General features: G+C 45.6%; 1 protein-coding gene across 3 annotated transcripts; it reads left to right on the top strand.

Moving 5' to 3' along the window:
- Positions 1-1513: 1513 nt before the first annotated feature.
- On the top strand, positions 1514-24110 carry SLC35E2B (solute carrier family 35 member E2B; the record flags this gene model as incomplete). 3 transcript variants are annotated; one of them, XM_014582332.1, is given in 8 exon segments in its annotated part: positions 1514-1827; positions 2110-2245; positions 4042-4169; positions 7641-7761; positions 11750-11803; positions 13199-13271; positions 15850-15995; positions 23701-24110. In XM_014582332.1, coding segments are annotated over 8 exon segments (1159 nt in total), but the record flags the coding sequence as incomplete, so codon positions are not given.
- Positions 24111-24231: the final 121 nt, after the last annotated feature.

The raw sequence follows: 24231 nt of genomic DNA, 5'->3' as shown, positions 1-24231 counted from the left end.
GCGCTGTGGGAGTGAGTGGGTACGATATCTTCATGACTAGACAGATCTATTCTCAGTGCTGACCCAACAAAAATGCACGGGAAGGTGCTCAGATCTTTGTTCTGTTTTCCAGCCCGTGCACGTTGCTTAGGTGTCAGCTCCTTGCCATGCAAACAAGTTCGGGTCTGGAACTCAGAGGTGGCCGTGGAGCACATGTGATGAGTATCGTGACAGTCTCCAGAGGAGAGGTCCTAGTGCTACTAGAATTTGGCCTTGACTGAAAAGGTGGAGCCACGGAGGGAAAGGAGGCAAAAAAAAAAGGCCTCCTGGAGGTGAAGGGAACAAAGAGGGGGCGAGGGCACTGAGGCCCTAAGCATGAAAGTGTGTGCGGGCTAGTCTGGGAGGGGGCCCAACTGCAGAGCCTGTGCCTGTGCTGGGCTTGCACAGAGGCAGCTGTTTAGCTCCTGTAAGAAGTAGCCCAGGAGGGTCAATCTGAGGTTCTGGGTGGCCTGGGTAGGGCTCTTAGTGTCTTTCGTACCACCCCAGCAAGGTGAAGGGAGGTGGAGGGAAGCTCATGGTGCCCTGCACTGGGTAGAGCAGGAGAGAAAAGGCCAGGGTCAGATTTGTGTTCCGTTTTTGAGTAGTTCTGGCAGGATACACTGGAGGTCTGGGTGTGTGGAGAAGAGGAAGGAACTTTGATCAATTTTGAGTACCAGAGATCTGGGATTGTAGGTGTTTCTACTTTTTCAGGGCAGCAGACTAAGACAAACCTGATAATGAGGCCCAAATTCCATAGTTGCCTTTTTTTTTTTTTTTTTTTCCTTAGGTTTTTGCCATAGGGCGAGTATGGTCACTGAAGAGAGGCAGGGAAAGTGACCCCTCGGAGAGGATGGCCATGCTACAGCCCCTTCTCCATTCTCCAATCTCCTTGGGATTTGGGGGCATGCACACACAAATGCCCAGCATGATTGTCAAGCCTCCAGGTACTAGACCAGAACCGTGGTCGAACATGTGGGAATCCAGCATCTTAACCACCATGCCACTTGCTGGCCCCCATATTTGCATTTTTAAACTTATTTATAATTGCTAATTAAGACTTTTTAAATTGCTAATGTGCACTGACTGGAGAAAGAGAAAGAAAGCATCCCCAGTGGGATGTGCTCATGCCTCAGTCCCTTCTCCATTTCTCCATCCTATCAGGAATTTGGGCGTGCATGTACACACATCTGGTGTGTTTTTCAAACCACCAGGGCCAGGATTCAAGCCATAGTTAGCCATGTGGGATCTGGCTGCCTTAACAACTACAGTACGGGGGGAGCCTGGTGATTAAAAGTAAGTAATGTGTTTTCTTTCCTTAGCATCTCAGCCTCTGTTTCCATGCTTGCTGGACACACACACTTCGGAAATCACGTTTATACCGGCCAGGGTCTCCGCTTCCTTCCGAACTCCTCTTCACATCTGCGTACCTGATGGTAGGTGTGACCCATGTTGTCTGACTTTGAGATAAAACTGCCCTTCCCGGAGGTGGCCTCAGCATGTCGTCTTCAGCAAAAACCCAAGCCCTGGAAGAACTTGCGCCTGGTTCCGAGGAGAAGCCCAAAGGAAAGTCGCTTCTGCCCTGGGGCTCTCTTTTCGGTCATCGAAGTGAGAAGATCGTTTTTACCAAGGCCGATGGCAGCCCTGATGAGAACGTGCTGACCATCACCATCACGGAGACCACTGTCATCGAGTCAGACCTGGGTGTGTGGAGCTCGCGGGCGCTGCTCTACCTCACGCTCTGGTTCTTCTTCAGCTTCTTCCTCAACAAGTACATCCTGTCCCTGTTGGAAGGCGAGCCCAGCATGTTAGGTAATGCCTGGGCTGCTCTCCTGCCCCGGGGGCCAGGGAGGAGGTGCGGGAGCCAGCCGCAGGCCCCTCATACTGGCTGCTTAATGAGTTCGCTTGCTGTGAGTAGGAAGAATGGCCTGCGGTCACCTGGGTGTGTGGGAGGAGACAGCTAAGGGGACAGGGACGAGAGCTGGCCTTCTTCCAAATGAGCCTCTGGCCTATAGCAATGTATTCTTTCTGCCTGTGTGGTGGGAAAGGCAAGGATCCTCTTTACAGCACGGCCTCTTTGTCTCCCTGTTTCAGGTGCGGTGCAAATGCTGTCGACTACGTTTATTGGATGCATTAAAATATTTGTTCCTTGCTGTTTATATCAGCACAAAACCCGGCTTTCTTACCCACCCAATTTCATCATGACCATGCTATTCGTAGGTCTAATGAGGTAAGGAATCTCACATTTCCCCCCTTTTTTTTTTTAAAGTGTTTTTTCTTTATTCGTGATTGAGTGCATGATCATACATGAGAAAGAGAGAGAGAGAGAGAGAGAGAGATGAGCATCCACAGGATCTGGTCATGGTATAAGACCCTTCTTCCAGTCCTCCAGCTCACTAGGTCTTGGGCATTCGTGCACATGCCCAGTGTGTCTAAGGTGACTGGGCTGGGGACTGAACCATGGTCGCTGTGCAGGATCCAGCTTCTTCTGAGCAGTGCACTACTCCTATACCGTGGCTTCAGCCCAGAATCTCACGGTTTTGGTTGAGTGCCTAATTTATTTCTGGCATAAAATGCCTTTTTTTTTGTTTTTAGTTTTTGCCATGGAATGTGTGTACTTGCTAGAGAGACAGACAGAGGGAAATCACACACATGTTCCCACCACCACAATCCTTTCTCCTCCATTTCTGTTCTTGGGATTTTAGGCATGCACATATGCCTAGTACTTTTCTTTTTAAATACATAATTCTTTTTTTAATAATTATTTTATTAACTTTATTTATTTACTTATCTTTCCAAAGTCAAAGATTTAGACCATCCATGTAGATAAAGTTAATCTAGTTTACCTGACACTGTATCATTTTTCAAGTTTTCTGTTGGTGCTCCAATACTTATTGGAACAGAATATTGATACAATTCAGGGCAATGAGTATTCTTTTTTTTTTTTTTTAAGAGGATTTGCCTTAGGACACATGTGCTCCTGAGAGACAGAAAAGAGAGGGAAAGTGAGAAATCCTCCCAGAGGGGATTGCCACACCACAGTCTCTTCTCTGTTCTCATCTTGGGATTTTGAGCACGCACGCATGCACATGTACCCAGCATGTTTCAAGCCTCCGGGTCTGGGACTCGAACCATGGTCAGCCATGTGAGAGTTCAGCGACATAACCATTATGCCCTCTGCTGGTCTCAACATGTCCAGTATTTTTTTCAAGACACTGGGTCCAGGACTTGAACTGACTCTGCTGAGTCAGCCATTTGAGATCCATTCATCTTAACCACCTTGCCATCAGCTGGCCCTTAAAAAGTCTAAGAAAGACAAAGAGTGGGGAGTATGCTGACTTTGTAGCTAGGTGCTTGTAGATGCATTTTCAGTGAAAACTTGACAAAACCGTAAGAGCCGTCTAGATTTTAGGTCACCAAATTAATTTGGTTAAGAAAATCTTTTTTGGTTTGTTTTTGTTTGTTTTTTTGTGCGAGGGTATATGTGTGCTTGCTAAGAGAGGAAGAGAAGAAAGCACCCGCCCCCACCATGTGAAACGGTCACACAGCAGTCCTTTCTCTGCCATCTCTCCCTTCCTTCGAGATTTTGGGCTTGCACATGCACATGTCCAGTGTGTTTCTCAGGCTGGCAGGCCCGGGACGGAGCTATGTGATTGCCATGTGGGATCGAGCTGCCTTAACCAACGCACCACAAGCTAGGACAGTTTTGAGGATCTTGATGACACATATACTTAGATTTTTTCTGGACTGACCATGAAGACAAACTTAATAATGGTCTGAGGATATTGTGCCTCCTTCTTTAGGGGATGTTCTGGCATTGTTGAGGACCAATAGAAGTCACCTTATGTGGGGAGGCAAGGCCATGTCCTGGGGGCCTCAGCCTGAGATATTACGGACATTGGTTTAGGCACGGATCGCCAGGGGAGGGAAGTGAGCAAAGGGGGTCAGGTGGGCCTGATGGAGGTCCTGTCTTAGCGTTGCAATAGGCAGATTCATTCTATAATGATGCTTTTTGCTTATTTTTAGGTTTGCAACAGTGGTTTTGGGTTTGGTCAGTCTCAAAAATGTTGCAGTTTCATTTGCTGAAACAGTGAAGAGTTCCGCCCCCATCTTCACTGTGATTATGTCTCGGATGATCCTGGGGGAGTACACAGGTGAGGGAGCCCCTGCACCCCTTTCCACCTGGGCTATGGTCTCATCGTCCTTCCCTCCTCAGGCTGTGTCCCCATCTGGCCACTGTGTGTGTGCAGGACTCTGGCAGCTCCATGCAGGAGGGCCAAACAGCAGCAGCAGCTCTGAAGCCAAACAGCACTGGGGGCTGCCTTTACTTCTCTCCTGATACGATTTCCTAGCGGTCAAAGTTGCCTTACAGTGTCATTTGAGCAGATGTGTTTTTGAGCCAGGTACATGCCGGGATGTTCTCAGGTTGACCTGTGGGGCCAGAGGAGAGCTGTGGCTTGTGGCCCCACTGCTAGGTGGGAGACTGGTAGGAAGTAGGTAAATAAACCTCAAACAGGTTCTGTCTCTGTTCCAAGGAAGATAAGGCAGGGGCTGTTTGGAGGGCTTCATCTTCAGAGGTGGTAAAGTGACCTCCTTGCCCTCAGTGGCTTATCCTTGGAGCTCACTGGCTTGAGTGTCCTGCCCACCCCACTTGCAGCTGCCTGCCCACCTTCTCTTGAACCTCGTTCTTACTCTTCTGGCTGCTGCTTCTCCATCCTCCCCAAGACTCAGCCAGTTAGACTTATTGACAAATCTCTAGCCTTTAATGACATGCAGAGTATTTCCAACTACATGTCAGACCCATGCCCCAGTTTTCCCACTGGCCTTTTAAAAACTAGCAGATTCGATGTTGCTACATGAAAACAAGCAAGGTACAGAATGAGGCATTGAAAATGTAATCGTTTATCTGAGTATATGAAGTATCTTTCAGAATGTTCATGGAAAATGCAGGTTATTGAAAACCTGTGTGAATTTCAATTTTTTGATGGAGGCACTAAAATACTTGTACTTTTAACTCCCTTTAATTCCATGAACTTTTTGTTTTTTAAATTATTGCTGTAGGGTACATGTGCCACACCTGGGGAGATGACCACACCACAATCCCTTCTTTGGACCAGCAGTTGGAGTAATGGCTATGTCACTGGACTCCCCATGTAGTCAACCGTGGTTCGAGTCCCGGACCCGGTGGCTTAAACTCATGCTGGGCGCATGTGCATGTATGCCCAAGATCCTGAGAGGAGAATGGAGGAGAAGGGATTGCAGCGTGGCCATCCCCCTGGGGAGTGATTTCTCGCTTTCTGTCTCTATGTCTCTCTCTGTCTTTCTGACAAGCCCACGCGCTCTGTAGCAAAAACCTCTCAAAAAAAAAGAAAGAAAAGAACAATCCCTTTCTCCTCCATTCTCCTGGGATGTGGGGCATGTACACACAGGCACCCAGCATGTTTTTAAAACCACTAGGTCTGAGACTCAAAACACAGAGTTGGCCATGTGGGATCCAGCCACCTTAACCACCATCCTACGTGACTGGCCCTACACAAACTTTTTGAAGTCTCTGGTACACATGTTTGTTTCTGTTTTTCAACTGCTAAGATCTGAAAACTAAGGCAAGCGTCTGCCTCATGGCATTTGAGGTGAAAGCTAGCCAAGTTTCTTGCTGAGAGCAATTAAAAAGTTGATAAATTTTGATAGAAAGAGCAAGCAGGATAGGGGAAATTTTTAGCAAAAAGAATCTGTGGGGAAAGTATTAGCAAATGGATGAGGTGCTAGGACTTGAGGGACTAAGATTTTTGAGCCCAGAGTCACCCTGAAAAGTGACCTCAATATATAGGACCATCCTCCCAAGAGACTTTTGCTGACTGTTGTACAGAGAGTGAAAATCTGAGCAGAGTCTTAGGGATTGTGGGGGTCACAAATTGAAATGGGATTCCGCTGGCCTCTGAATTTTATCTTTTGTTTACAATTACCTAGAGCCATCTCATTCACCCTCTGCATTTTTAAAAATAAATATTTTATTTAAAGTTTATTTATTTATTTTAATTTGGCCAGAGAGGGACACAGAGAGAGAGAAAGCGAGAAAGTGAGAGAGAAAGTGAGAAAACAAGCCACCAGGTCCAGAACTCAAAACGTGGTCAGCCATGTGCGAGTCCAGCACACTTAACCACCATGCCACCTGCCGGCCCCTCACCCTCTTCATTTTGAAAGTGAGTGTTTGTGGAGTCATAGGTGCCATATGGGAGGAGGGATTTGGATGCCTGTGACAGTTGTCAAGTCATTGAGGTCCAGCAGACGTGCCTCTTAGAGTGCCCAAGATCCTGAGAGGAGAATGGAGGAGAAGGGATTGCAGCGTGGCCATCCCCCTGGGGAGTGATTTCTCGCTTTCTGTCTCTATGTCTCTCTCTGTCTTTCTGACAAGCCCACGCGCTCTGTAGCAAAAAAAAAAAAAAAAAAAAGAAAGAAAAGAACAATCCCTTTCTCCTCCATTCTCCTGGGATGTGGGGCATGTACACACAGGCACCCAGCATGTTTTTAAAACCACTAGGTCTGAGACTCAAAACACAGAGTTGGCCATGTGGGATCCAGCCACCTTAACCACCATCCTACGTGACTGGCCCTACACAAACTTTTTGAAGTCTCTGGTACACATGTTTGTTTCTGTTTTTCAACTGCTAAGATCTGAAAACTAAGGCAAGCGTCTGCCTCATGGCATTTGAGGTGAAAGCTAGCCAAGTTTCTTGCTGAGAGCAATTAAAAAGTTGATAAATTTTGATAGAAAGAACAAGCAGGATAGGGGAAATTTTTAGCAAAAAGAATCTGTGGGGAAAGTATTAGCAAATGGATGAGGTGCTAGGACTTGAGGGACTAAGATTTTTGAGCCCAGAGTCACCCTGAAAAGTGACCTCAATATATAGGACCATCCTCCCAAGAGACTTTTGCTGACTGTTGTACAGAGAGTGAAAATCTGAGCAGAGTCTTAGGGATTGTGGGGGTCACAAATTGAAATGGGATTCCGCTGGCCTCTGAATTTTATCTTTTGTTTACAATTACCTAGAGCCATCTCATTCACCCTCTGCATTTTTAAAAATAAATATTTTATTTAAAGTTTATTTATTTATTTTAATTTGGCCAGAGAGGGACACAGAGAGAGAGAAAGCGAGAAAGTGAGAGAGAAAGTGAGAAAACAAGCCACCAGGTCCAGAACTCAAAACGTGGTCAGCCATGTGCGAGTCCAGCACACTTAACCACCATGCCACCTGCCGGCCCCTCACCCTCTTCATTTTGAAAGTGAGTGTTTGTGGAGTCATAGGTGCCATATGGGAGGAGGGATTTGGATGCCTGTGACAGTTGTCAAGTCATTGAGGTCCAGCAGACGTGCCTCTTAGAGATGCATCTGCTGCAGCCTTGCTAGGTGCCTGTTTTGGCGAAGGTGACGGCTTATTTGCAGACATAGACTTTCATTTGCTTTATTTCCCCTCCAATGTAAAGAAACTGGTAGGTGTTCATTTTGTATTATAACTGAAGTACAAGTCCAGACCTTTTGTAAAAGGGGAATGAGAGCAAGCTTGGCACCTGGGAGGGAGCATCAGCCTGCTAAACACCACCAGTCACCTGTGACGTGCTCTTGCCAGGGCTGCTGGTCAACCTCTCCCTCATCCCAGTCATGGGAGGGCTGGCGCTGTGCACAGCAACTGAGATAAGCTTCAACATTTTGGGGTTTTCGGCTGCGTTATCTACCAACATCATGGACTGGTAAGTTCTGGCGGATGTTTGGGTGTACACAGGGCTGCTTGAGAAACAGTGCTCACGTTTTGCATTTATGGGTATTCCAACCTAAATTACCTCATAATTACTTCCTATAATTCAAAGTCCGGTGCATCTGATACTGCCTTTTTCTCAACAACGAAGCCATAAGTGCCCCAGTAACATTAACTTTTTTCTCAGAAACAAATCAAAATTTGATAATACATGGTCTTCATACTTAAAATGCTATTCTCAGGGATGTGATCAGCTAATATATACTGAAATGTGCAGAGCAGAGACTCAGCACTGCCCCTAGTGTATGTGGGTGTACAGTACATTTGAGCTAGGCGCAGTACCCAGAGTGGCCATGTTTGCCCCCTAGAGAGCTGGGCTGCCTAGTTGTTCTGGGGGTTCCTAGCCTAGCAAGTGGCCTTCTGTGTCCTGCATACAAAGAGGACGTGAGAGGCTGACTTACATGGAGAGGACAGCTCTGTGGTGAAATCCCAGAGAAAAAGTGTCATATTATTACCGTCCCTGTCCTGCAGTAAGGAAGAGGAACACAGTTCTCACCCAGAGTTGCTCATCTCGTGTCCCCACCGTGTTACAAAGTCCACTCTTCAGCCCTGGCAAAATTGTTCTTTCCGAATTCCTAATTGCTCCTAGGCTTCTCCTATTTTTGAGAAAAGAGAGAAAACAGTAACACTGGTAACTAAGAGTTTATTAATATAGTAATAAACAGTTACCACTAAAGTAGACTAGCTCACCTTGAGATTTTGAATGCTATAACTGAGTAAAAATGAAAATCATCTTCCATGTCACTTTACATTTTGGTATATTCCTTTTGGCTTTTCTCCTCTGCATTTGTGGTTCTTATAATAGAAACAGACCATGGATTATATTGTATGTCCCATTTGTGTCTTGCTCCATTAACTGGATGCTTCGTGTTCTCTCACACCTGACTTCTGTGACCCCCTCATTATGTACATGCACTGTGACCTCATGGTGCTTTCGGTGCTGAAGTCTCTAGTCCTTCACTTTCAGAAATAGATCTGCAGGGAATAACTTTTACATAAAACTGTCTCAGCTTCTGACTGTCCCGTAAATTCCTAGAAGGCAAATTTCGGGGTCAAGCCCACAAGCATTTCTTTCCTTCTTTTTTTAAAAATTACTAATTTAATTTGATTTGATTTTTGTTTTGAGAGAGAGATTTTTGGTATAGGGCGTGTGTGCTCGCCAGAGAGACAGAAAGCAAGAAATCATCCCCCAGGGAAAATGGCCATGCTGTAATCCCTTCTCCTCCATTCTCCTCTTGGGATCTCGGGCATGAATGCACACACACCCAGCATGAGGTTTAAATCACCAGGTCCAAGACTCAAACTGTAGTTGACTGTGTGGGAGTCCAGCAACATAACTATTACACTATCTGCTGGTCCTTATTATTGTTATTTTAAAATTTGACCAGAGAGAGAGGGAAAATGAGAAAGCAAGCTGCTAGGTCTGGAACTCGAACTGCTGTCAGCCGTGTGGAAGTCCAGTGCCTTAACTACCACGCCACCTGCTGGCCCACCCACAGAGCATTTTTTTTCTTTCTCCTTTTTTTTTTTTAAAAGAACTATTTATTTAATTTTATCTGTTCATTTATGTATTTAAATTTGACCAGAGAGAGAGAGTGAAAGTGAGAAAGCAAGCCATCAGATCTAGGACTGTTAACTGTGGTTGGCCTTCTGGGAGTGTCCAGTGCCTTCACCACGCCATCTGCTGGTCCCAGCATTTCTAAAGGCTCCTGATCCATGTTGTCAGACTCTTTTTGAAACCATTGTTCTGTTTGTAGTCCTGTCAGTAAGAGTTTTCATCTGACCTTGTACTTGGCTGATATTTATTTTAATGCCAGAATGTGTGCACACGTGTGAGAGAGAGAGAACGCACCTTCTGATCACTCTGCAATTCCATTCCTTTCAGTTCTCTGTCCTGTCAGGGTCCAGGGCATGTGCACACCTGGCATGTTTTATAAGCTGACTGGGCTGGAACTTGAAACCTGGTCAGCCATGTGGGATCGAGCTTCTTCTGTGCAGGGCTTAACTATTATAGTATAGGGCTGACCCTCAGCTAAATTTTGGCACTGAATTAAAAAAAAAATCCTCTTTCATTTGAGTCTAGATAGTTGGGACTCATTATTTTTTTTTTAAAGATTTATTTATTTAATTCCATTTGTTATTATTACCTTTTAATTTGACTAGAGACAAAGAGAGAGAGAGAAAGGGAAAGCGAGAAAGCAAGCTGCTAGCTCTGGAACTCAAACCATGGTCAGCCATATGGGAAATATGGAAATCCAGTGCTTAAAAAAAAAAAAAAAATTCATTGGGGCCGGCAGGTGGCGTGGTGGTTAAGGGCACTGGACAACCACAGTTCGAGTACCCGACTTGGCGGCTTGCTTTCTCACTTTCCCTCTCTCTCTCACTCTGTCCCTCTCTGCTCAAGTCAAAATCAATAAAATAAAAAATTTTAAAAAGTTAAATAATAATTTTTAAAAATTCGGGAACCAGCAGTTAGCGTAATGGCTATGTCGCTGAACTTCCACGTAGTCGACCGCTGTTCGCGTCCCTGACCCGGTGGCTTAAAACTCACGCCGGGCGCGTGTGTGTGTGTGCCCAAGATCCCGAGAGGAGAATGGAGGAGAAGGGATTGCGGCGTGACCACCCCCCCTGGGGGGTGATTTCTCGCTTTCTGTCTCTATGTCTCTGTCTGTCTGGCGAGTGCATGCGCCCTATAGTGAAAACCTCTCAAAAAAAAAATTCATTCATGGGACCACAGTTTGCATAATGGCTATGTTGCTGAACTCCCATGTAGTCAACCGTGGTTCAAGTCCTGGGCCCGGTGACTTACACTCACGTCAGGCGCATGTCCATGGATGCCCAAGATCCCAAGAGGAGAACAGAGAAGGGATTGCAGCTTGGCCATCCCCCCAGGGGGTGATTTCTTGCTTTCTGTCTCTCTGTCTCTGTCTTTCTGGTGAGTATACGTGCCCTATAGCAAAAACCTCTCCCCCCAAAAATTCATTTATTGTATTTTATTTTCTATTATTATTTATTCTTTAATTTGTCCAGAGAGAGAAAGGAAAAGTAAGAAAACAAGCCATCAGATCCAGGACATGAGCTGCAGTCAGCCATGTGGGAGTCCATCACTCTAACCACTGCACCACCTGCCAGCCCCGGTGCCCAGTGCTTTTAACTATCACTCCACCTGCCAGTCCTGGGACTCATTGTTTTAAGTTCTGATCTCTGGTTACTTGTAAAACTAGATGTGATTCTATTTTCTCTTTGGTCATTTATATGCTTTCCCAATGGTTTGTCTGAATCATGAGTTTCGTCCATGTTTTTTACTGGAGTTCTCATTTATGTAAGCAGTCTGTTTTATTCAGTCATGCACATACCTGGAAGATCTTCAGATACCCAGCTATGGAAGTCGCTGGTTCATAGCAACTTTTTCTTAAGGTTTTTTTTTTTGGGGGGGACAGAGGTTTTTGCTACAGAGCACATGCACTCAACAGAGAGACAGAAAGCAAGAAATTACCCACCAGGGGCGATGGCCACGCCGCAATCCCTTCTCCTCCATTTTCCTCTCAGGATCTTGGGCACACAAGCACACACGCCTGGCATGAGTTTAAGCCACTAGGTCTGGGACTCGAACTGCACTCTACTACATGGGAGTCCAGCAACATTTTACTTAGAGTTTTGTGAAGTACTTTAGTGTAGGCTCTTGGGTCCTCTGACACCTAAGAGAGGGGTAACCCCAGGCAAGTGGTTCAACCTCTGAGTGCCTCAGTTTACCCATTGGTAAAGGGGAAAGGCATGGTACCTGTCTCACAGAAAGTGTTCAGTGGCGGGTCTCCAACATATAGTCATCACTATCTTCATTTTGTGAGAATGCAAATACCTTGATCATTTAGTGTTGTATACCAACCACTTCTATGCATAACCTCTTCTTTTCTTTATTCTAGTTTGCAAAATGTTTTTTCCAAGAAGCTCCTCAGTGGGGACAAATACAGGTTCTCGTAAGTATCATCAGTAAGTAAAATCTACAACTTCATGGGCCCAAGAGGATTTCTTGCCCATTTTAAGATTCAGAATACCCTGCCACATTTCCCATTTTGATTGAGGTGGTCTCTTTTTTTTTGGAGAGGGTTTTGCTATAGTGCACGTGCACTTGTCAGAAAGACAGAGAGAGAGAGAGACAGAAAGCGAGAAATCACCCCCCAGGGGGCATGGCCATGCCGCAATCTCTTCTCCGTTCTCCTCTTGGGATCTTGAGCACACATGCACACACGCCTGGCGTGAGTTTAAGCCACCAGGTCCAGTACTCGAACTGCGGTCAGCTACATTCAGTGACATAGCCATTACACTAACTGCTGGTCCCATTGACTGAGGTGGTCTTTAAAAATACTTTGTCAGGAACCAGAAGTTAGCGTAATGGCTATGTCGCTGGATTCCCATGTAGCTGACCGCAGTTCGAGTACTGGACCTGGTGGCTTAAACTCACGCCAGGCGTGTGTGCATGTGTGCTCAAGATCCCAAGAGGAGAACGGAGAAGAGATTGCGGCATGGCCATGCCCCCTGGGGGGTGATTTCTCGCTTTCTGTCTCTCTGTCTGTCTGGCGAGCGCACGCGCTCTATAGCAAAAACCTCTAAAAAAAAATACTTTGTCAAAACTTAGGGGGTGAAATATCGGTTTTTTGGCTGCATCACTTAGCCGCCTTAACATTAGCTGTAGCCTTTTAATTCCTAGACACCCATGAGACCCTTCCTTTTTGTCCCAGAGAAAATAAATTTCTGGTATGTATAAGTACTTTAGACCAGGGCTTCCCAATAGAGGAACAAGGGTTAGGAACTAGGCCACACAGCAGGAGCTGAGCGGTGAGCAGGCAAGCAAAGCTTCGTCTGTATTTCCAGCTGCTCCCTATCACTGGTATTACCCCCTGAGCTGTGTCTCCTGTCAGATCAGCAATGGCATTAGATTCTCATAGGAATGTGAACCCAATTTGTAAACTGCATGTGCAAGAGAACTAGGTTGTTTGCCTCTTATGAGAATGTAATGCCTGATGATCTGAGGTGGAGCTGATGTGATTCTGGAGCTGGGGCAGTGATGCTGGCACTGGGGAGCAGCTGCAAATACTGCATTATGGTGAGTTGTATAATTATTTCATTATATATAATAATATAACAATAATAGAAGTAAAGTGCACAATGAATATAATGCATTTAAATAATCTTGAAACCATCCCCCCTTGCCTCCAGTCCATGGAAAAATTGTCTTTTGCAAAACTGGTCCCTAGTACTAAAAGACTGAAGACTTCTCTGCTTTAGACTATTCTTGCTATGAAATACCTGGGTTAGAACCTTGTGTCCTCCTGGATCTGGGGAGACAGTAAGCACCTTCTGTTACCCCACAGGGCTCCGGAGCTGCAGTTCTATACCAGTGCTGCTGCCATGGCTATGCTGATTCCAGCTTGGATCTTCTTCATGGTAGGTTTTAGAAATAGAACAGTGTGGGACCAGCAGTTGGCATAATGGCTACGTCACTGGACTCCCATGTAGTCAACTGCGTTTCGAGTCCCAGACCCAGTGGCTTAAAACTCATGCTGTGCGCATATGTGCGTGTGCCCAAGATCCTGAGAGGAGAATGGAGGAGAAGGGATTGTGGCATAGCCATCCCTCCTGGGGGGTGATTTCTTGCTTTCTGTCTCTCTGTCTCTCTTTGTCTTTCTGGTGAGCGCACGCACCCTATAGCAACAACCTCTCTCCCACCAAAAAAAAAAAAGAATTAGAATGGTTGATTGAAAGGACATGCATGTATGCACGTTTAGTTTTTCACATGTGTGACAAAATTTGCATAACATAAAATTTACCCTTTAAAAATTTTTTTTAAGATTTATTTAATTAATTCCATTTGTTATTATTTTTTAATCTGACCAGAGAGATTAGAAAAGGGAAAGGAGAAAACATGTCACCAGATCCAGGACTCAAACTGCAGTTGGCCATGTGAGAGTCCAGTGCCTTAACCGCCATGACACCAGCCAGCCCCTTTTCTTCCTTTTTTTTGGAGAGGTTTTTGCTATAGGGCTTGTGCAGTCGCCAGACAGACAGAGAGAGACAGAGAGACAGAAAGTGAGAAATCACCCCCTGGGGGGATGGCCACGCCGTAATCCCTTCTCTTCCATTCTCCTCTTGAGATCTTGGGCACGCACACACACGCACCCAGCGTGAACTTTAAGCCACCAGGTCCGGGACTCGAACTGCGGTCAACTACATGAGAGTCCAGCGACATAGCCATTACGCTAACTGCTGGTCCCCTTTCTTTCTTTCTTTCTTTCTTTTTTTTAATCTGCTGGGTGTGGGAGTGAGAAGAGAGAGAAAAAGGGAAAGTGAGAAAACTCCCGTTGAGGGATGGCCACACTACAGTCCTTTCTATACCATTCTTGTCTCAGAATTTAGGGCTCAGGCAGACACGTACCTGGCATGTTTTTCACGTTGCTGGGTTTGGAGCTCAGACCACATAGTCAACCCTGTGGGATCTAGCCACCTTAACCATGTCACCACCACTGCCCCAAAATTTACATTTCACCATTCCAGGTGTGCCATTCAGGGGCATAATGTACATTCACACTGTTGTGCAGCCATCACCCCATCCATCTCCAGAATTCTTTTCATTTTGCAGAGCTGAGACTGTACCCATTGGGCACTAATTCCTCATTCCTATCTCCCAGTCCCTGGAAGTCCCCATTCTACTTTGTGTTTCTATGAATTTCACTACTCTAGGTATCTCATAGTGGAACTACACAGTATTTGTCCTTTTGTGTCTGGCTTATTTCTTTGCTTTTTTTTTTTTAAGGAGGGATTTTTGGTATAGGATGTGTGCCCTCGCCAGAGACAGAAAACAAGAAATCACCCCCCAGGGGTGCCATACTCCAGTCTCTTCTCCACTGTCCTCCTGGAAACTTGGGCACGCATGCACATACACTATGAGTTTCAAGCCACTGAGTCCAGGACTCAAACTGCACTCGGCCATGTGGGAGTCCAGCAACGTAACCTTTACACCATCTGCTGGTCCCTCCTGGCCTATTTCACTGAGCACAACATTTTTGAGGTTTATCTGTGTCATAGCACATGTCAGAACTTCCGTCCTTAAGGCTGAATAATATTCCATCATGTAGATGAGTCACATTTTGTTTATCTACTCATCTTAATGGACACTTGGGTAGCTTACACATTTTAGGTATTATGATAATGCTGCTATGAACATGGCTGCATGCTCTCTCTTGAGACGCTACTTTCAATTCTTTCTTTAAGAGAGATTTTTGCTATAGAGCGTGTTCACTCGCCAGAAAGATGGAGATAGAGAAACAGAAAGCGAGAAATCACCTACTAAGGGGGATGGCCATGCCACAATCCCTTCTCCTCCATTCTCCTCTCAGGATTTTGGGAACACATACACACACGCCTAGCATGAGTTTGAAGCCACCAGATCCAGGACTCGAACTATGGTTGGCCATGCAGGAGTCTAGCAATGTAACCATTACTCCATCTGCTTGTCCCCTTGCTTTCAATTATTTTGGGTATGGACCCAGAAGTAGAATTGTTGGATCATGTGGTAATGCTACGTTCAGTTATTTGAAGATCCACCAAAATGTTTTCCACAGTGGCTGCGCCATTTTACCTTCGCACCAGCAGTGTGCATCAGTTCCAGTTTCTCATTCTCACCAACACTTGTTTTCTGCGTTTTGTTTTGTTTCTTATTGTAATTTCTTGTTTTTGGCAGTAGCCACCTAAGTGGGTGTCTGTAATGTCTCGCTGTGCGTTTTATTTGTATTTCCCTAATGATTCATGATATTGAACATCTTTTCTTGTGCTTTTTGGTTTGTATATGCATGTCGAAAATTTTGATAAATTCAATTAGTTATTACCGTACCAGGCTATTTTCAGGACTCTCCTCAGTGTCAATGGCTTTGCCCAGTGACCCAGACAAATGAGATCATGTTGTTTGGTGGGTGGTCACTGAAAGCAAAACACAGGCCTTACCGTGTCCTTCTGTTCTGGCACATAGGACATGCCAGTGATTGGGAGAACTGGAAGGAGCTTCACTTATAACCAAGACATGGTACTGCTGCTCCTGATGGACGGAGTCCTGTTCCATCTTCAGAGCGTTACAGCCTACGCCCTCATGGGGAAGATCTCCCCTGTGACATTCAGGTGAGCAGAGAGGCTTCCCAGGGGACACAGAGGTCCAAGGAATTTGCAGAGAATACATGAAACCTTGGTGCTTTTATAAGAGATCTTTGTGATTCTCTTCTATGGAAATAACCATGGCTGCATGCTGTAATTAATGACTAGGCCATTTTGTACCAGTACTATTTGAAACTCAAATGATAAAATGTATGAAATAGATTTTTAGTGAAAACTACACACTGGAATAGAGCTCTTTTTATTTTTTTAAGAGAGATTTTTACTCTAGGGCATGTGCACTTGCCAGAGAGACAGACAGCAAAAAATCATCCCTTCAGGAAGGATGGCCATGCTTCAATCCCTTATCCTCTATTCTCTTCTCAGGATTTTGGGCACACATGCAATGTGCCTGGTGTGGTGTGTTTTTTTTTTTTTTTGAGAGGTTTTTGCTGTAGGGCACGTGTGCTCGCCAGACAGACAGACAGAAAATGAGAAATCACTCCCCAGGGGGGATGGCCATGCCGCAATCCCTTCTCCTCCATTCTCCTCTCGGGATCTTGGGCACGCACCAGCGTGAGTTTTAAGCCACCGGGTCCAAGACACAAACCGCAGTCGAGTACATGGGAGTCCAGCAACATAGCCATTACGCTAACTGCTGGTCCTTGTACCTGGTGCGTTTTAAGCCTTTGGGTCTTGGACCCAAAGCGCAGTCGGCTATGTGGGAATCTAGCAACGTAACCATTATGCCACCTACTGGTTCAGGATAGAGCTTTTTTGGAAGGATTTGAGTATATTTCTGTCAAGAACCACAGTGTTAGAATGTGTTATGATAGTAGGATCAGCAGATGGCATAATGGTGACATCATTGGATTCCTCATAGTTGACTGCTGTTCAAGTCCTAGACCTAGCAGCTTAAAACTCATGATAGACATGTGTGCATGCATGTCCAAAGTCCCGAGAAGTAACTGGAGGAGAAGGGATTGTGGTGTGGCCATCCCCCAGGGGATGGGAGGTGATTTCTCACTTTCTGTCTGTCTCTTGGGTGAGTGCACGTACCCTAGAGCAAAAAAAAAAGAAGAAGAATGTGTGATGATGGAATGTTCCATTTCTGTGCTGTCCTGTATACCAGGTATATGGCTACTGAGCATGGACATGTGGGCAGTGCAATGAAGACCCAAATTCTTAATTTTATTTCATTTTAATCAGTTTACATTTAAAGAGATACAGGCCAGCAGTTCCTATATTGGGTGGTGCAGCTCTGGGAACTTAGAAGTGAGTTGAAAATCCATTAAGTTCTTTTTGTTGCTATAACTAGATAATTACTCTTTCTTTCTTCCATGAAAGAGAGAAAGAAAGCGAAAAAGAGGGAGGTACAAAGAGACAGGCATCCCCAGCAGGGTCTTCACATCACAGTTCACCACCAGTCTCAGCCAGCCCAGACTGGACAGTTTTCAGTAACAAATAAAAAGGAATGAGTTTACGTCACCAGGTGTAGAAATCCACATGGATGATGTCAGCAGCACTGGCCACATCATATGGTTGATTACGTCAACTGGCCTTTTCTCTTTAACTCCTGAACTGTCACAGAGGAGGTAGAATTGTCCTCAAATGCAATAACAAAAGTGGTGTCTCTTGGGAACCAGCAGTTAGCGTAATGGCTATGTTGCTGGACTCCCACGTAGTCGACCGCGGTTTGCATCCCAGACCCAGTGGCTTAAAACTCATGCCTGGCATTTGTGCGTGCGTGCCCAAGATCCCGAGAGGAGAAGGGAGGAGAAGGGACTGCGGCATGACCATCACCCCTGGGGGGTGATTTCTCACTTTCTGTCTCTGTGTCTCTCTCTGTCTGTCTGGCATGCACACGTGCCCTATAGCAAAAAAAAAAAAAACTTCTCAAAAAAAAAAAGTGGACTTAATTGAACTGTGCTATTGTTCAGCCTCTTTGAGCCCATAGCAGCTCTGGTACCCAGGGTAGGGTGTGCGTGGCCACTTTGAGGTGTAGCTCCCCCTCTTCTCTCTGGTCTAAATCCATGCAGTGCAGTAACTACTTAGATATGAACCCTAGTGCAGTGTACCAGACAGTGTTCTATAACTGAATGACAAGGAGCAAACCTCCTTTCCTGCTAGTAGGTTCTGTAGGCCCTGTACAGTCACCAGTCTTTGCTGCTGCCTAGACGGAAAGTGTCTATAGGAACATCTAGAATAGTCTTGCTTTCTAGGTCTTTCTAAATTCATGTGGTCTCCTGGGCTTGATCATTGTCCCTGCCATACCAGCTTATTTCTGTTTGGAGTCAGGGATTATTTTCAAATTATTTATTTTTCAGGGACAATTAGTAATGGCTCAGAAAGATGATGAACAGAAAACCAATTATTTTAAACAAGGGCCAGCCAATGACCTGGCAGTTAAAGTGGCTGAATCCCAGATAGCTAACTGCACAGTCTCAGACCCAGTGGCTTGAGAAACACACTAAGCGGCTTGAGAAATACACTGGTTGTGTGTGTGTGTACCCAAAATCCCAAAAGGAGGGAGAAATGGGAAGGGATTGCAGTGTGATCATTCTCTGTGGGGTGGGAGTGCTTTTCCCCTCTCTCTGGAGGTTCACATGCCCTCTAGCCAAAAAAAAAAAAAAAAAAGGAAAAAAAAAAAAAAAAAGGGCCCAACAGGGGGGGGGGTAAAAACACCGGACGGTGGTGTGGTTAAGAGCACTGGACTTCCATATGGCTGACTATGGTTCAAGTCCCAGTCCCAGACCTGGTGGCTTGCTTTCTCACTTTCCCTCTTTCTCTCTCCTTCTCACTCTGTACCTCTCTGGTTAAATTAAAATAAATAAAAAAACAAACAAACTGGAAAGGGAGAAAGAATAAGGGGGCAAGTAAGCCTTTAAGCTCCTGTATCCCATGATGAGCTCGCCACCCACATCCCCTCTGAGGCACAGGCCCAGACCCCACAGGGTCACCAAAGCTCAGCATTGCATTTAGTTGACATGTGCCAGGGGCTACCATGGGTCATTGTGAGTGTGAATCCAGAGCATGGTGCTTATCTTTCTGTCCTCTGCCCTGCAGTGTCGCCAGCACCGTGAAGCATGCCTTGTCCATCTGGCTCAGCATTATAGTTTTTGGCAACAAAATCACCAGCCTGTCAGCCATTGGTACCGCCTTGGTGACAGTCGGTGTCTTGCTCTACAACAAAGCCAAGCAGCACCAGCAGGAGGCCATGCAGAGCCTGGCTGCGGCCACCAACAGGGCACCTGAAGATGACATGGAGCCATTAGTTCCCAAAGACCCCAGACAGCACCACTGAGCTCAGGAAGCTCCTGAGCTCAGGGCCTGATGTTGCCAGCTGCTGCTATTGTCCTCACTGATGTGGGGACCCCTGGAGCAGGGGGGCACCCTCCTTCATGAGTCATAGCCAGAGAGCAGGAGATGGGGGGAGTGTGTAGTTGAGCTCATTTCCTGCTTCTTACTTGGTTTTTCTTTCAAAACCAGTGGGAACCCAAGTTAGGGATTCCAGGTGCCAGTTTCCAGGGCAGGGGCAGTGCCCAGATTCTGCTCAGCCCCAGTCATGTATGAAGAACTGCCTTCTGCTGGCTTGCATTGAGTACAATAAGAGTTGATAGCCTCTGCAACTCCCTTACTGAGTACATGTGTCCAGGCTGCAGCTGGTGAGGCCTCAGTTCTTCTGTGGTGATGGCCACTGGATCACCTGTGCAGCCAAAGCTGGACCCAGTGCCAGTGTTAGCTGCTTCCTACTCAGTGCCAGTGACAGAACTCAGCTTCCCCGAATCAACCATCAGAGGCCACCAGAGCCACCAGCCCTGCACCATGTGTGACCAGCTGCAGGGTCTACTTATCCAGCTGCTCTGCTGAGACAAGGCACCCATAGCTTGGGAGGCCACAGCAGCCTGAGACCACAAAGAGGGGCAGACACAATGGTTTCCTGCTGCTAAGGATGGTGCTTGGTACTTCAGACCCAGAGCTGGTGGCACATCACAGATGGTCACCGGGCCTTCACTTTACCCTCAAGGCTACAACATTATGTAGCATTCAAGAAGAGATCATTCACGAGGGTCATTATATCACTTCTATGAAGGGAAAGGCACTCCCACCCCTTTCAAAGCCTGTGCCGCACTGAGCCCTGTTCCTCCGGAGGGGCCTGTTCCTCACTCATAGCCCAGGCTCACTATGTGGTGGTTTCAGATCCTAAAGGTTGAGGCCAGACCTCCTTGGTATTTAATTTGAGGTGGGAGATGCTGACAGTCCTTTTCGGGACTCTTGTGAGTGTGCGGCAGGTTCTGACCTGTAGGATGAGCCTGTCTTCTCTTGGAGCTGTTTCTATTGTCATCATTGCCCAGGCTATTAAGATTCCCCATGAAAATGCAGGGAAGCACCTGACAGGATGCTTAGTGTTTACAGTTTTTGTTACATTGCGGTCAGAGTGACATCAAACTTTCTAACGAGAAATACCTGTCAGAATGTTTCTGGAGTGCATCTGAATGTCAGGTAAACTGCCCAGCTACCCTGGAAGGACTATGAGCCCGCAACATTTGGGGCTACCAGGCAAGCTGAGATTGTCCATCAGTCATTCATCCCAGAGCTCAGGAAGCCTGTGGAGTGGTTGGTCGACCACTCCAGGCACTTGAGCCACGTGTTAGGCTGAGGGCTCTAACATCATGTAACTCTTCATCCTGCATCCTGGTGGGATTTCTGATTTGGGGCATAGTCCACTGCCAGGCAGTCTTTGAGAGTCTCTATCTCTGAGCTCTGAGGTTTGTCAGACACAGCTAATGGCACTAACTGTTCCCTAGGTCGCATTTCCCCTCCCTACTGTCAAGGTCCCTGGCACCATAATCGGTTCACTGGTTTTTCCAGTTGACTTCTCACCTGGAAAATACAAGAATAGCCGCTCCCAGAGATAATATCTCTGAGAAACAAAGAGCAATAATTACGTCTCATTGAGTTCTACCTACTTGAAAAAGTTTGCCATGATGATAGATCAAAATGAGGCCTTTTAACCTACAAGACACCTTTTTAAAGAAGCTGACCTGTTTATAGAAGACAGGCAAGATGTGGGCTCACCTTCACTGTGAAGATGTTTTCTCATGTGACTTTCCCAGGTTTCCACTTCCCTTCTTTAGTTTTGTCCCAAAAACAAAACTAAAGAAACTTCATTAGAGATGGTCAGGACGTTGGGACGTTGCATTGATCTATGGGGACCAGCTTAAAAACACACCCCACTCTACCGGTAGCCCTATCCACTTCCACTGTTAGCTGTGGCTAACCCAGCTGTGGACGCTGGGACATGAATAGAGAAAGACATATCTATGGTGGGCAGTTGCAGAACTCCCCACTGGCCTTCTCAAAGCCTTTGTTATCCAAGTGTAATCAGAGGTGCCGGCGCCTGGTTTCCGTGTATTGTTTGACACTTCTGGTCCTACGTCTCATGTGGAATTAGGAGCTGCCCATCACGACATGCCCCTCCCTAGCCTCATAAGTGGTTTACAGCCTGTTTTGATTTTCCAAATGTGTAGACCAGAAACAAAACGAGGACCTTCCCAAATTATTAGTAAATGAGGCAGTTTCCTGTAAAGCTGCTTTTTGTTTTGTTTTGTTTTGTTTTTGAGAGGTTTTTGCTATAGGGTACATGCACTTGCCAGAGACAGAAAGCAAGAAATCACCACCACCACCCCGCCGCCAGGGTTGGGGGATGGCCACACTGCAGTCCCTTCTCCTCCATTCTCCTCTCGGGATCTTGGGCACACACACGCACCCTGGCGTGAGTTTTTAAGCCACTGGGTCCAGGACTCGAACCACGGTCGACTACATCCTACCCACTTCCACTGTTAGCTGTGGCTAACCCAGCTGTGGACGCTGGGACATGAATAGAGAAAGACATATCTATGGTGGGCAGTTGCAGAACTCCCCACTGGCCTTCTCAAAGCCTTTGTTATCCAAGTGTAATCAGAGGTGCCGGCGCCTGGTTTCCGTGTATTGTTTGACACTTCTGGTCCTACGTCTCATGTGGAATTAGGAGCTGCCCATCACGACATGCCCCTCCCTAGCCTCATAAGTGGTTTACAGCCTGTTTTGATTTTCCAAATGTGTAGACCAGAAACAAAACGAGGACCTTCCCAAATTATTAGTAAATGAGGCAATTTCCTGTAAAGCTGCTTTTTGTTTTGTTTTGTTTTGTTTTTGAGAGGTTTTTGCTATAGGGTACATGCACTTGCCAGAGACAGAAAGCAAGAAATCACCACCACCACCCCGCCGCCAGGGTTGGGGGATGGCCACACTGCAGTCCCTTCTCCTCCATTCTCCTCTCGGGATCTTGGGCACACACACGCACCCTGGCGTGAGTTTTTAAGCCACTGGGTCCAGGACTCGAACCACGGTCGACTACATGGGAGTCCAGCGACATAGCCATTATGCCAACTGCTGGTGCCCCTGTACAGCTGCTTTTGAGATTGTTCCTCATCCCAGGTAGAAGGTGCTGAGGCCAATACCATGTCCTGCTTGGGCTTACATTCCTTTCCCCTCAGTCTCATCTCCATGCCTACATTAGTTTCCAGCTGAGTTTCATAGCATTTCCAGGACAGCTCTGTGCCGGAAGTCAAGACCCAAGCCTAGCTTGGCCATTTTGTTTAATGACTGTACAGACATGATCAGTTTTTTATGAACTAGCTCTACTACTTTTATAAAATACTATATTCTCATTGAACTGTCACAAGCGTGCTTATGAAAACGTTGACACTGGGTGTCATTACTTGGGTTAATTCCTCCTGTGTCCGTGGTCATTGTCTGTGCCTTTGTAAACAAAACACTTGAACCAAACCTTAGAGATGTAGTGATCTCTAACTTTCAAGGAAACTTCCACTACTAAATGTCATAAAATGCTTTTAAAAAGTCTGAGTCATAATTTTCTGTGTGTCAGCATCAAAATAATCTGTGTGGAGTTTAGAATAATACTCTTTCATAACCCAAAATATGTCTTTAATTTGAGAAAAATAAACATGGTGAATCAGAAGCGGTTAAGAAAAAATAATACCATACAAAGAATATTAGCAAAATAGAGCTCTGCTTTGTAGCGTGCCTTTAAACACTTGTCACAAAACCATTGGGTTTGCTTCTTGCTGTGACACTCCTCTGAATGGAGTCCCTTAGCTGGGTCAGTGGGGATAACGGACACACAGCATGGCTTTTTATATCCGTCCATGTGCTGGGCTTTTTTTTTTTTTAAGACCTGAGAGAAATTTCACGGTTTCTCTGGGTTGTAAATGAGGATGTTATTAAAGATAAAAGTCAACTTCTCTCCTTTTAGTTTCTGCCAACCTTACACTAAGAGCTTTATTCTTTCTAAAATATGTACATGTCCTGGTTGGGATGGCTTCATTTTCCTAGTTTGTAAGAACATTCCTACTTCTATGATGAATCTGGCATTTTTTTCTTTCCGGGCTGAAGAGCCAGAAGCAGACCCTCGAGGTCATGCTGACTGTGGGCCTAGTGCTCACATTGCAGCTCAGAGAATAAAAACCTTCAACTTTGCTATCCTTAAAGTATTTCTTCCATTTCCCCCTGGGGCTTTGATTCTGAGTTGGATGGCTGCTGGACCCTTGCTCAGACAAATTCAGAAACTGTTAAAATTGACAGTCTCTTGATGGCCTGTTTTTTTGCTTTCAATTTTCCATTTGGAGAAAAATGGCATTTGGCTGATTTGCTATTTTTCAACTGTTCTCAGATATGAGTTGAGTCTGAACCTGCCCAAGGAGCACTGTAGACTCCACTGTGAAGAAGGCCACTATCAGGGTGACTTTCCCACCTTGAAAAACTTGAAAATTGTGTCAATAATTGTCTGCATCAGAGCCAAATTATATTTGTTTTATACCAAACAAAATTATGGAGAACTAAAAGTACAAAATGTTTAGTGTTTGATATGTCACCTATCTCAGTATTTATGTAACTAGATTAGTGAATTCTAGAAAGTGGTTCTTTTAAATAATTTAATTTCTCACTGTTAATTCATCTGTGGTAATATTCACACTGTGTAATTATTCCTATGGATGCCTCCTGCTTATTTTTGTCTCTGTTAAGCAACCACGATAGCAACTGTCTACAACCTGTTCTGCAAAAATAAAATGTTAAATATGGGCTTTTTTTCTTCTTTGTGTAACTCTAGTGTTTATGCAAACAACATGATTAAAGCTGGTTTCTTATTGTCTTAAAGAGTTTCCAAAAACGGTTTCCCCAAGTCATGAGAACTCAGCAAAAT

This window comes from Tupaia chinensis, unplaced genomic scaffold, assembly GCF_000334495.1.
Source record: "Tupaia chinensis unplaced genomic scaffold, TupChi_1.0 Scaffold143584_1, whole genome shotgun sequence".
Lineage (NCBI taxonomy): Eukaryota > Metazoa > Chordata > Mammalia > Scandentia > Tupaiidae > Tupaia > Tupaia belangeri.
Note: the sequence above shows the minus strand (reverse complement) of the source record. Positions and strands in the feature narration are given on the sequence as shown.